Source organism: Alligator mississippiensis, chromosome 1, assembly GCF_030867095.1.
Source record: "Alligator mississippiensis isolate rAllMis1 chromosome 1, rAllMis1, whole genome shotgun sequence".
NCBI classification, from domain to species: Eukaryota; Metazoa; Chordata; order Crocodylia; family Alligatoridae; genus Alligator; species Alligator mississippiensis.
In genome coordinates, this window is record NC_081824.1 from 218,752,227 (window position 1) to 218,766,255 (window position 14,029).

The 14,029-nt window shown below is 40.1% G+C and overlaps 1 protein-coding gene across 6 annotated transcripts in view; it reads left to right on the forward strand.

Annotated features, from left to right (window-relative positions):
- The window catches only part of KIF16B (kinesin family member 16B), a 263,016-nt gene that overhangs the window by 233,711 nt on the left and 15,276 nt on the right, over positions 1 to 14,029 (forward strand). For 5 of the 6 annotated variants that reach the window (XM_019500766.2, XM_059720115.1, XM_019500770.2 and 2 more), the window contains one exon: positions 8,671 to 8,754. The exons of the other annotated variant lie outside the window; for it this stretch is intronic. In XM_019500766.2, coding sequence (XP_019356311.1) covers positions 8,671 to 8,754 — 84 coding nt within the window. The remainder of the gene's footprint in view (positions 1 to 8,670; positions 8,755 to 14,029) is intronic. 6 annotated transcript variants of the gene reach the window in all.

The following is a 14,029-nucleotide window of genomic DNA, read 5'->3' on the forward strand; positions in this document are numbered from 1 at the left end:
AGCAGTTGGGCTTCTCCTCCCACCTCTGGTTTTCATTTCCTGCCTTCTCCCCAGGGAGTGGTGAGGTGTGGTGCAGCCCATGGTGCCAGACACGGTACAGTGGGGGAGTCCGTAGATGGAGATCTGAGGATAAGGCTGGGGAACCCATGCATTCAGTACAGCAGGGGGTGCCCTAGTGTGTAGCATAGGGAAGTCATGGCACACACTGATGTGGTCTGTGCAGTGTACAGCTGCCACTGGTACAGCCCTCACTGGTGCAACCTGCAGGATGTGCAGCCCCTGACTGCTTAGCTGTTTCATAGATTTATAGATTCTAGGGTTGGAAGAGATCTCAGTGGGCCACCTAGCCTAACCCCCTGCCCCTGGCAGGCAAGAAAAGGGTCACTAAACCTGGGGTCATGTGATCCCAGCCAAGTGCCTGTCCAGTCTCCTCTTGAAGACCTCCAAGGCTGCGGCGAGCACCACCTCCCTTGGGAGACCATTCCAGAGCGTGGCAACCCTGACCATGAAAAACTTTTTTCTAATGTCCAGTCTAAACCTTCTCTCCAGTAGCTTATGGCCATTGTTCCTTGTTGTTCCAGGTAGTGCTCTGGTAAACAGATCATTGCCTACTTCATGTTGCTCTCCTCTTATAACTTCGTACGCCGCCACAAGGTCTCCTCTCAGCCTTCTCTTGGAGAGGCTGAAGAGGTTAAGGTCCCTTAGCCTTTTCACGTAGGGCCTTCCCTGCAGGCCTCTAATCAGATGAGCAGCTCTTCTTTGGGCCCTCTCCTGGTTGTCTGCATCCCGCTTGAACTGCGGTGTCCCGAACCAGACACAGTACTTCAGCTGTGGCCCGACCAGTGCCACATAAAAAGGTAGAACCACCTCCCTGGACCTGTTTGTGAAGCACCTATGGATGCACAACAAGGTGCGATTGGCTCTGCCAACTACTTCAGCACATTGATGACTCACATTCATCCTGGAGTCTACAGTGACTCCCAAGATCTCTTTCTGCCTCAGTGATGATGAGAAAGTCGCCCCCACAGCCTATAGGTATGATGGCAGTTTTTTCTGCCTAGATGCAACACCTTGCACTTGTCCTTATTGAATTGCATCCTGTTGCTCTCTGCCCACTTCTCCAACCTGTCTAGGTCCACCTGGATCTGGTTCCTCCTCTCCAGGGTGTTAGCTTCACCCCATATTTTTGTGTCATCCACGAATTTGGACAGGGTGCTTCCCACCCCCTCATCCTGATCACTGATGAAGATGTTGAACAGCATCGGGCCCAGAACTGAGCCCTGAGGCACTCCACTGCACACTTCTTTCCAGGTTGACACTGACCCATCCACCACCACCCTCTGAGTGCCACCCCTGAGCCAGTTTGCTACCCATTCTACTGTATAACCATCCAAGGCAAATCTCAGTTTATTAATAAGGATGGTATGGGATACCATGTCAAACGCCTTCTTGAAGTCCAGATAGATAACATCCACCTCGACTCCTGCATCTAAACATTTGGTGGCCTTGTCGTAAAAAGAAACTCGGTTAGTCAGGCAGGACCTGCCTGTTATAAACCCATGTTGGTTACCCCTCCGCATCACATTAGCCAGCGGGCTCCCACAGATGTGTTCCTTGATAATTTTTTCTAGGATTTTCCCAGGGATAGAGGTAAGGCTGACTTGGTCTATAGTTCCCTGGATCCTCCTTCCTCCCCTTCTTTGGACAACCCTGGTTTTAGATGAAGCAGGGCTGGGGGTGGAGAAGCATAGAGCATTCAAAAGGAGAAAAAGTAGAGGTATTTTGGTAGTATAAAGGAGCACATGCTCTAAGAGGCAGATAGCGGTGGAGAAAAGATACTTGAAATGAAAAAAGTTAATAGAGACACTGAAATTGAAACAAAGGAAGACTGTATGACTGATATACAAGATGGGGATTTTGGGAGGTCAGGGTTCTGTTACTAGTTCTTCCCCCTCTATCCTTGGCGGTATTTCATACAGACCCAGGTTTTAACGTGTGCTTTAATTTGGGGTCTATCTTGTCTTGGGTGTACAACTTGAGGCCCCATATCAACATTAAGATGTCCTGAATAACTGCAACTTCAAAAGAAATTGTGACTGTAGTTGTGACTGCTTAACACCTCTGCCCAACAAGTGGGGGACACAGAATTGGTGCACTAAAATTTAGTGAATACTCTAAAATGTTGTCCTTAGCTTCTCTCCTGCCTCTGAAGGCTATGCTTGCCTAACAAATAGATAAAAAGCACTATCTGATCATCAGATTGAAGATGATATAAGTACCGTATGATTTTAATTTAGGAAAAGATGGACTGAGTCAGAAAAAGTTCACTTGTTCCCATCTGTGAAAATGTCACTTCAACTGTGCGGTTTTTTGAATACATACACTGAAAAATTGGTTTCAGTTTCTATTATCTTTTATAGATTAAATGGAATTTATCCAGTTTGTATGTGTTCAAGTGACTTAACATCTGGGACTTCTGTTCATCTTTACCTTGCAAACTTCTATAAAGAAAAAATTAATTTCTGCTATTCCTTATGTTTTACTTTTTTCCTCTCTTAAAAGGGATTAATGTAGAGAAGTAGAGAATAGTAAATATAAGGTGTAGATGTTTTATTCTCAAATAAATTGCTGGTGAAATCTTCCAAAATAAAGAGAAGCTGCTTTTTCTTCCTGGTTGTCAAATTCTTAAATATTCAGTGCAAGTTCCTATTTAAAAACATGGCTTTTGTCCAGTTCCTTTAGACTCTGGTAGTCTTAGTACATCTTGAGAAGACAAGGCTTAAGTTACTTTGTTTAAACTTCAAAAACGAAAACTAGGACAAATTTTTCTTTCATTACTGCGTAGGAAATCAAGTCAGGTGCAGCCTTGCCAGCTGCAAAACCACCTCACTTTCTTCTCTGCAATTCTTCTTATCTCTGGCAATGAAACTGGATACAAAGATCAAAACTGAGACACACCCTTTAAATGCTGAATTCAGAGCTGTAAATGCAACCTGACAGTTAAAGAAAGCTGACTTTAATAGTTAGTATTTGCTTAATTTCTTTTTTTTTCCACATATGAGTATCAAAAGATTAGAGTAAAGAGAGAACTTGGGATGAAAGACCAGAGATGACTCTCTTTCTCTTTCTCGTTTTCCCCTCTCTCCTTCTCCCCCTCTTCTCCCTCTCCTCCCCACCCCCTTGCTGCCCCCGTCTTTCTCTCATCCTGGGGTTTTTTATTATTTTAAAGCTGTACTCTGGGTACTAAATCATAGACTTTGCCCTCAGGTATAATGTGATATTTCAAATCTTGTGACTTTTCTGCTACGTATAGGAAAATGACACATTTTTTATGTTTTGACACCATAACTTTGATCAGTTTCACAGTTCAGAAGTGACACATCCACATGAGAGTTTTGTCAGATGAACACTTTTGTCCCATTTTCAGTGGGAATGCAGTGGTGGTGGCAGTCTTCAGCCAGAAGTGCGGGGAGGAGAGTGAACTAGGGATTTGCTAGTCTACTCTGCCATCTCTGGTGCTGGGCTTTGTACCCAACCCTTGTCTCCAACACATTCACCTGAGACCAGAGTTTGGAGACAGTTGAGCTTGCCAGAAGATTTGGGGGAAAGGGTGAAGGTGGAGGTTTCCATTGTGAGATTTGGGAAGTATGCTCACCCTAATGATATTTTACTTTGGTGTACTAGATTTGCAAATGATAATCTGCAAAGTACTTGGCGAGGCTTTTTCTTTAGTAATGATCTAAACACCGCGGTTCTGTTGCTTACCGATGAAAACAAAAGTAAACTCTGCTATGATCCACAAAAAGCAAAACATTGAGCAAGCTTAGCTCCCTAGCTACTGCTACTCAGTTGCTTATTACAAGGAAAGAACATTTTTTTCTTCATTCTGCCTTTCAAAAACAAGGTGCATATCTTATTCTGGAGCATGTTGTATGTGAGAAAATATAGTAGAATAGTTGCACTGAGTGGCCTTAAGACTGTAGTATAAATGAGACAATATTATGAGAATATTTTAATATATTCATAGCTTGCTAAAATAATAATCCCTACTACATACAAAGCACCTTCCATTTAAGGATTTAGCACTTTATGAACATTACCTTCCAAACAGATAAGTTGGGGGGGGGGGTTGCTGTGTAACACATTTTTCTGTACCTCAGCTGCTTCATCTGTAAAAGGATTTGTTCCATAGCAACAGAAGAAATCTATAGCAGGAATAAAAACACTGTTATCCTAGTATTGCAAAGGTATTACAACTAAGTTGCAAATAACTGTTTGCTTCTTTATATATCTCCCATTTCATAGCAACTGTTGGTAGATATGGAAAACATTGCTAAACTTTTTGCAAAGAACATGCTAAAATGCATTAATAAATCCCTATTATGCAGTCTTCTATCTATTTCCTTAGATTATTTAAAAACACCATTTTTTTTGCAGTTGAGCCAGAAAAAGCTCTGAGTATTTTAGCACTGTGTGTATGTATAACAAAATTTGTCAGAGCGATAATATCTTTAAGCATTGTAAAGAAATGATTCTGCAGTCAAAATAAAAATTAGAAATCTTGCACGCCACATGCAGAAGCTTCCCAGGAAATCATTCTAACTCACTGTTTCTGTCAAACAGGGGAATATGCCTGTTAATTTCCCCTGACAGAAAACACATCACCTCATCAGCAGCCCAAGAAAATGACAAAACAGCTAAACTGTAGAAGAGTAACTGCCAACTGCTTTTTAGCAGTACTGCACCAAGGGGATAAAAGCCATGTTTGAACAAATCTAGACCAGCAGAAAAGAAGAAATCTTTAATGTGGTATCATTTAACATTTTTGGTGAGAAAAGCTCCTTCTGTTTTTTCAAGGTGCGGCTCCCTTTAGGCATTCATAAGGCATTTATACACGTGCTCTGGGAGTGTGTGGGGGGTGGCACTTCAATTACAGCAGCTCCAAGAGACGCTCTAATTAAAGTGCCTAGAGCATCTCATGTATCAGCATCCATATGCTTCAGAATGGCAGCGGGGGTACTTTATCTGAAGCCTGTTGAACAAGCTTTAGATAAAGTGCCTCTGCTGCCATTTTGAAGTGCGGGGACACTGATAAGGCACTGGAGCACAGTAATTACCACACTCCAGTAGACTCGAACAATCATAATTACAGCGCGTCGGAGCAGCCTCACAGTTCATGTATAGGTGCCCTCAGTTGGATCAGAGGCTACCTGAAAAGTAAGTTGACTTTTAAAGGGACCGTTTTTACAGCTGAAGTCTCTTTGTATCTGGATGCTTATGTAATTATTTTACACTTGTTTCTGGTGAAACCAGAAATTTGTATGCAAAATCTAGCACCTACAGACATCTTGTGCATTTGGGTGTGTGAACAAATGAATTCGGTGGAAGTGCATATACATGTTGAGCATGTTAATCTCTGGTAAATGTCATGCAATTTGAAGTTATTTTACAGTTTCTTAAAGTCTTCATAGATTACAACTTTGCCATTCACTGATTATTAAAATATTTGCTACTAATGGTAGGCTCAAATACCAATGACATTTTACAGCTTTTTAGTTTCTGAGGCATTTCAGGTGAACTGTCCAGCTATTGAATTCATTTTTTAAAATTTATTCAGAACCTTGTGGACATATCAAAAGTTGCATCAAAATAGAAGTTGCTTTAAAAAAAGTGGCAAATGTTTATTATTGGAGTGTTATTTTCATGTTGCAGGGCTTTTAAGGTTCAAGTCCCAATTATTATAGGATGGGAACTGATAAATTAATAATTCATAACCCAGGTGCCAGGACACCTTGGGGTGCCTTGAGATCCTTTCAAGGAGGGGTGTCACACAGTGTTAACATTGCTAAGGTGTGCAAACATGATTCGCAAGATAAACCCAGAGATTTCAAATAGGAATTCATAGCGTTAAAAACTTTCAGACCTGTTGTCATCTCTGAGTTCTGTGCAGCAGAAGAATTGCTCTATTATTTTTCTGTAGTCAAAAAACAAGTGAAAAGTAAGAGCTGGCATGCAGTGAATCTAAAAACGTTGAGAACCACTCAGACGTTTGATGTTTGTAAGAGGGTGCCATTAAATATAGGAGATACACGAAGGATTTTTCCCCAGAAAAGGCAAAAGAATTTTCCCTTTTATACAAAGGTTTTCATGATTTACTGGCAGCTGTAATGGGACGGTTGTCAGTAATATAAAAATGTTATAAGCTGCAACAGTACTAATATACACACACACATGGAAAACTGAATACATATATGTGTGTGTGTACATATAGTGTGTGTGTGTGTGTGTGTGTGTGTGTGTGTGTGTGTGTGTGTGTACAGGATAGTGCTCAAAAAACAGGAATCCTATCCTTTACCTTTTAAAAAGGAACAATTCTGAAACATAGTGAAATACTAAGAATATGCACACACATACACATGCGTACACACACCCTCTCCAGAAAAATGGGTATGTGTTTTCCTGGCCATTGTACATAGTGGTTGCATAATACAAGGCTACGTAATAAAGCTGCTTTAAAGGTCTTGAAGGAAAGTGACTATTAGCATCAATATTTTTGCATGAATGAAGAAGAAAAAATAAGTGATACAGTATATCCAAAGGACATTGTTAGATATATGCTGTGTTGTTTGGCAGTGTTCTGTTTATCCTGTTAGCATGAGAAAACAGGCAGAAAATAGTGTGGGAAACTCAGGGAAATCTCGGAGGGAAAATTGATGTTCTGGAGAGAAACTGATCTCCTGCTTGCCCACTTGATATCACTCTTCTGAATGTATCTCTGTAAGATACCCATGTTAAGATTTAACAAGTGAATAGGGTTCAATACTGGTGCTAAAGAATACTACAGAAGAAGGTTGACATTCAAAGCTAAAAATGAAACTCATAATTCAATATATAGGATGCTTCTGTTATGTTGAATTGTAAATTCCTTATGCCCTACCACAGGATATCAGATGGGGCTGGATGATGAATACAAGGCTGGTCTGCAGGCCAGATCTGGGACACAGACCAACTTTGCACGCTGGAGCCAGCATGCAGGGCCAGTCCAGCATGACACCTCATTCAGTGCATGCCTGAAACTAGGTGTATGCATTGTTCATCAGCCCTCCTCTGGGGCTCATGCATGGAGCCACATGGGGCGCACACTGCAGCATGACGTACCCATGCTGGACCACCCCACATGCTGGATCCTGTGCATGGGCCTGATCTGTGAGCCTTGAGCTGGTCTGGTGGGGTGCCACATGCAGTGTGCCCTGAATTGACCCCCAGTATCACATGCAGCACATGCCAGCACCAGTGTACACTGCCAGTGTGTCTGTGGGGCCAACCTGGACTGGCTCTGGAGCCAGCACACAGGGCTGGGCTGGCCATAGGCATGGTATGCAGTTCTTGGGGTTGGTTTGAAACACACAAGTGAGATCCAGCTAATGGCCATATCTTTTGACAGCCCCTACCCTACCTATCATAATACATATTCATGCTAGGTAACAATTTATTTTGTTCTCTTCACGTCTTCAGGCATCCAGGAATTTGTGCAACAAGAGAGATTTGTAAAGGGAGATTCTATCCAGATAAGTGACTAAAACAGTGTGGTTGTAGGGTTACATTTTTGTGTCTCAGCAGTTTCTCTGTTTAATAGGCCTAGTTCTAAAATAATATTTTAACTGTCATCCCAGCAAACTGAGCCTGTACTCTGGGAGTGAACTTGCTTTCTTTGGCATTGCTATCAAGAATTATTGAGCCAGCCAAATTACACTTTCATTAACACTAGTTCAGGCTCATCGTTTTCTGTGGGTTTGCATAGGTACAACACTTGTTAACAACTTAACTTGACTAGCACTTGTTAACAATTCAATTTGATGATGCACAAGAAGGAATAGAGTCCTGTTGATTCTCTTGGTTGCGCTGACTTCTGCAGGTCCAACAGGATTAGAAAGAAGTGAAATTAAAGAGGTTTAATTCTGAATATCTACATGGAATGTGTCTGTTGCATAAGTAAAGGACATATTTATATAGTGATATTTAGTAATTTTACTACCAACTCTTTTAGTAGTTTTCATTTTCAGTGTGCTACATGTGGCTTCTGGATAGAGACTCTGACGTTACCAATATGTGATCCCAGGCATTACAGTTACTCAGTGAAATGCTTGAATTGGTGTTACGTTTTGCTAATGGTAACTTTTAGTAACTAGGCTTCCATTGGCCAAACCTCAACATAGTTGTACTCCAAAGCATGACTTCAGTAAAGACTTTCAGATCCAGTGACAGAAACAACATGGATATCAAAGACAAGTCTGAACAAATGGCCACATAGCTGAGGAAAAGCTGACTGTGATTTTAACAGACCAGATCTGAACTTCAATATTATACAAAATACCTGAGCTGAACACTTATATACTACTTGTACCCAGTGTAATATGCAAGTTCACTTTGCAAGCTTTTGATTTTATGTTGGTGAATAGTGACATTCTAACTACTATATTCAGTCATGACAATGCACCTATTGTCTTAGTATTGCTCCAGATTGTATTAATATCACTAGAAATGAATAATGTACAGCAGCTTGTGAATAATTGTATTTTCCTCCCCCTAATCACTTTATGCTTTAAAAAGAAGTTTCTCATTTAAATTTGTCATCTACAGTATCAATTCAATCTTTTGTGTCTATTCCAGCTTGCTACCTTAGAATTCCCCCCAAAGAAACTCTTTGGAAACAAAGATGACCGAGTGATTGCAGAACGACGGAGTCACTTGGAGGTAACAGTACCTTTTAAAAACTTTTGAAAGCATATTTAAGTAGAGTTCTGTCTCTTCGACCAATGGGAACCATTTCCATATGGTAGAAGCTAAACAGCCTACTTGTGTGAAGTTACTTATTGCTTCATTTAACACAGGAGATGGCAGCAGTAGATTGCAAAGTAATGAAACATGCCTATAAAAAAAAACAACAACCCAACCTTCTTCTCTGAAAAAAAAAACCTGCATCTTTGGAGTTGATCATAGGAGATACATTTATTTAAGCGGGAAGATATGGATGAGATAAGTGTTCATTGTAGACAGATGGTCTGAATTTTAGGGTGAGGCTGTAAAGAAGCTTCCTCCTTTAAACTCAATTCATTAACTGAAGGCTTACGATATTTCATCATAATTAATCCATCAGAATATCTGGAGATGAGAAGGCAAGCAGTTTTTAGGCATCATTAAACTTTATTTGTAATCTGAGTTTCTGAATGTACTTTATTCATAGTTTTAGAAATAAGTTTGATTATAGCTGTATCAGTGGCTGCTAATGACGGTTTTCGTATTGATTTGTTGTGCTGTGCATACAGTACAATTCCAACAGCCAGCGTCTTCTAGCAGTCCTACCAGGCAGCACCAGAGAGTCTGTATTTCATTATTAACTCATTAGTTACCAGGTTTCTTTGTGGTGCTAAGGAAAAGAAAAAGGTGCAATTGGCACTTAAATATGCATTACTAGGTATCACTTTTCAATCCTGATCGTGGGGTTGCCAGTGGGGTTATTTGTTAGATCTTTTTCATTAAAGTAATATCAAATTAAACTCAGTTTGGAAAAAAAGAAAAAATTGCATCCTACTGTACCATTTGCTTTATATTTTTCCTACATCCTGCAGCATTTTTCTATAAACCACAAACAAATGCATCTTCCCATTAAGTTTAGGAAGGATACTACCCTATATGCGATTGTAAAATTTAATGTTTTCTGTTTCATGTTCTTCTAGAAGAGGATTAAATACTTTTCATGTTAAATCTGTGGTTGCATTCCAGTCTCAGTGCAAAAATCAATTTCCATATTCTTATGTCACAACAGAAATTTAATCCTTTAATCTTTTAGAGCCTTCGTTGATTTTATTAACTGATTTTATTGTGATGTTTATACCCGCACATTTACATGTTCTAACTGCTGCATCATGGTATTTTCATCATAGTCCTATAGTATTTATACATGCATGCATCTTTATGTGTGTATGCATTTATACTCACTTCAGTTAAGTTATACAAAGTTCACTACTTATATATTGTGCAGCCATTACAGTAATGTCTTGACACTATTTGCATAAATACATGCCAGAAGTACATAGTCTCATATCACTCAGTAAACCCCTGTAAAGAGAGACATCAAACTCAGAGCAACTAAGGAGTTCAGCGGCCAGAGAGAAATAATCTATGGAAGCCAGTTTCAACCAGTTACCAGCACCCTGTCAGGAAGAACCAGGCTAAAGAAATTCTTGGTATTATTCCATAGAAGTAGGCTAACTTCTGGACTACCAATGACACTATATTTCATTCATTATTAAGTTGTTTGCTAGATGTTTCTATGGCTTTTCATGAATCTCAGCACATTAAACAGTTTCTGAAAACAAATGGGCAATCCACAAAACATGATGATGTAATGTTCTAGGAGCCACCTACTTCATCTAAAAGGTTGGCTGCTATATTATGTACCAGTTGACGTTTTCTTGTGACCTTCAAGGCTAATCCCAGATAGAGCGCATTTCAGTAGCCTAATTTAATGATAAATGGCTTGGATAGTCTTGGCAAGGGTTACTGTTTCTTGGCCATCTGAACATAAGACTAGGCATTTCTGACAGGGGAACTGAATGAGACTAAAGACTGGAGAGCACAGTGCCTTGATAATCAAGAGGCACATGACAATCATCAGCTTCCATTTTTCCATATTCAGCTAGCTTTCATCCATATGCATACATCTTTCTGGATCTACAGAGAGCAAAGGACCAGCAATACCTGAATTCAGTGGAAGGAAAAAAACCAAAACAGAGCTGATATTTTTCAGCATATTGATGAGATTGCGTTCCATAGTTTTTCAAAATCGCAAATTGAGGCTGCAGGGCTGGTGTTTTCCTGCTAGCATGCATTGTTACAAATGTCCACAGGCGCATGTCATTTCACATGGCTAATTGAGAGTTAATATAAGCTTTTTAGAAGGATCATAGATTGTTTCCCAGCAAAACCAAAATTTATATTCTGATCAAATACCCCTCCTGTTTATTGGATAGCAAGATTAGTAAGAGAGTGATTGCTGTTCTTATTCATTACTCAGATGCTTTAGTTCCAGTAGTATTGTAATCTTGCAGAGACTGTCACTGTTTCCTGGACTATTTCCATCAAGGACAGGATAGTAAGACTCCAGTGATTAATCAGATTCAATTAGCATCCTGTCTCCAGTGAGCAGCAACAGCTTCTTTCCAGAAGAAACACAAGTTTTAGAGGGGGTTTTTAGGTTTTTCTTACATTTTTTGACTAAATTGATGACAAAAATCTAAATATCTTAGTTCACTGCTGTCCAACAAATCATTGTGTTGTGTCTTAATTAAGCTATCATGTCCAACGAAGGTCATTCATTTGCCAACAAAAATTGTTTTCTTGAATCAACAATCAGCAACTGTTTGCAAGATTTAAGCTTACCTCTGTTCCAAAACAGTGAAACTTCTCAAAGTGGAAACTGTCTTAGGAGTAGAATTTTTCCGCTGGGCAATTTCAAAATGAACTAAAGGTACAACTTTAATTATGCTGTAGTATAAGCTGTTCATTCATTAAACACTTAGTTTAATTGGCTCACCTTGAAAGGCTGTGGTCAAGGAAATTTTCCTCCTGCTTGATGATAGCAGCATTTGCCAAAACCATCCTTTTGCAAGAACATGGGGTAGTTTTTCAGCTGTTTAATTTGTATGTGTTTCTGCTGTTACGGACTACTGCCAGGCAGAGCAGAACTTTTGAAAAGAGCTGAAGACCATTTTGCTCTTATTTTGCCGGAACCTGGATCTTTGAAAACTTAATATAAAAGTCCTTCATTTGGGGTTGGGTAAGAGCATAAAGGTCCTGCACATTCTCTTGTAACTGAAAAGGCTCCAGATACCTCTCCCGCCACCACCAAATTAAGGTTCTTGTGATCGTGTATAAATGTGGTCAGCATGTAAATAACTTGAAGTTACATATTTATCCAGACATGCACAGGTCTTGAAAAGTACAGAATTTTTGCAGGCATTTATTGGTAAGATAATTAGGGCCTAGACATGTGACAACCTTCCTAGCCACTGGTGTTAGGGCAGTGGGGAAAGTGGACACAGGATATTTAGCACTGCACTGATGTAATGTTCTAGGATCTGGGGTATCCTGGGCAAGAACAAGTGTAAAGTACACCGATATAAGTTAAACCAGTGTAGGTTTTGTGCATTTGCAGCCACCCTGGGGAAGCCATTTGTTCAATCTAAATAACCAGTGTATATAGTATACCTGATCCTCTGGTGGCAAGTCCCTGTAGGAGTGCCAACTGCAGCACCTACTGTGATAACTGCTTGTCTGTCTGCTCCAAATCCCAGTGTACTTTACACTAATTTAGATAAGTTCACAAAACTGTCATAAATTTCACCAGTGTTAGAATATCATAGGCCCAGAGATGTAAACGAAGGGAAGTCCTGCGTAACTTACTGGTATATTTGGAGAATGTGTTTTGGAATCCTTGGCATGCTGTATAATTGTAATGTACGGGTTTTGACATTTACTTTGCTAATATAAAATGCAGAACTTCTCAAATAGCCTCCACCACTCACTTGGCTATATTGAATTACTATTACTTAAGCTTCCACAGAGAATTGCCTTTTACTCCCAAAGACCTGGAGCTCCTAATTGTATTTAAAATTGCCTACGGTAGACTTAAATTTTTGATTTTAACAGTAAATGCTCTATTTGCTGTCTATTAATTCAGTGTTTCATCAGAGACCTGTTGCAGGGTAAAACTCTAAATTAATTGTTCAGCAGTTTAAAGACAGTAATTTCACTTTCAAGCCAACCTTGCTTGATTAAATCCGCCTTAACTGAACCAGCCAAGAATTCTGTTGATTAAAGTTAATGAATAGAAGTTAGCATATATTTATCCTTTCATGTAATTAGGCATCTGTAAGTAAAGTTGTACTCTCCTGTTTTTGTTTATAAAACTACAAATGATGTTATATACTCTTCCTCTTTAAAGAAAACTTAAAGAATCTCCAATGTTTGAGCAAAACGTTTTTCAATATATTTAGCTGTTACTAGTAGAATCCTGTTGCTCAATTATTTAGGTAGTTTAAATTTACTCTGGTTATCAAAGTTCCCTGAATTCCCAAATATTCCTGCCCCCACATGTCTCTGTTCCCTAGATGCCACATTCCCCTATTTTTTTTCTTCTTTTAGATATGCAGTTTCTGTAATGCACTTTACAAAGAGAATTTAGTATCCTCATTCCATTGAGCAAGCAGGAAAACTTGAATAAGTGACTAACCTATATCACATTGGGTGCATCTACACATGTGCTTTCCTGTGGACTTGACTAATTAGCTCTGCAGTGGAGCATCACCATCTACATATGTGCTGACATTAAGGTGCAGTAAATGAATTGCCTTCATCATAAGATAGTCCTGTCAAGGACTATGTTACTGTCAGGGACAGTACTATCTTACGGCGGAGTCATTTGCTGGGAAGAAACACGTGGACAGTAACCGGGACCATAGCATTTTGAGCTGGGGTGGAGCAACCCCAACCTGGCAGCAGGCTTGGGGGGGGGGGGGGGGGGGAGGGATCAGCCACACAGCTCCACAGTTTTCGCACTCTTGTGCCCCACCCAGCCCCCCTCCTGCCCAACACCACCACCTGGAGCCCAGGACTGACGTCCAAGCCTGCTGCCAGTCCCGGGCTGCTCTGCCCCAGCTCAAACTGCTGACTCCAGTGCAAATCGCATTGGAATTTATTGAGCCACATTAGTAGCTTGTGTGGATTCACCCATAGATAATTAATAAGAATCACAGATGGAACCCATGTTTCTTGAAGAATTTGACTCAACTTCAAAAGCTTGTGTTTTCTGTAGATCTTATTTTGTTAGTCTATAAGGTGCATATTTATCCTAACTTCTTATTTGGACTCCCTGTCCAAAATCCTGCTTACTACATCAGGCTACCTTCTCTACGTCTGCTGTGACCCAGGTACTCATTGATCATGACGATTATTGTAGCAGCATTCC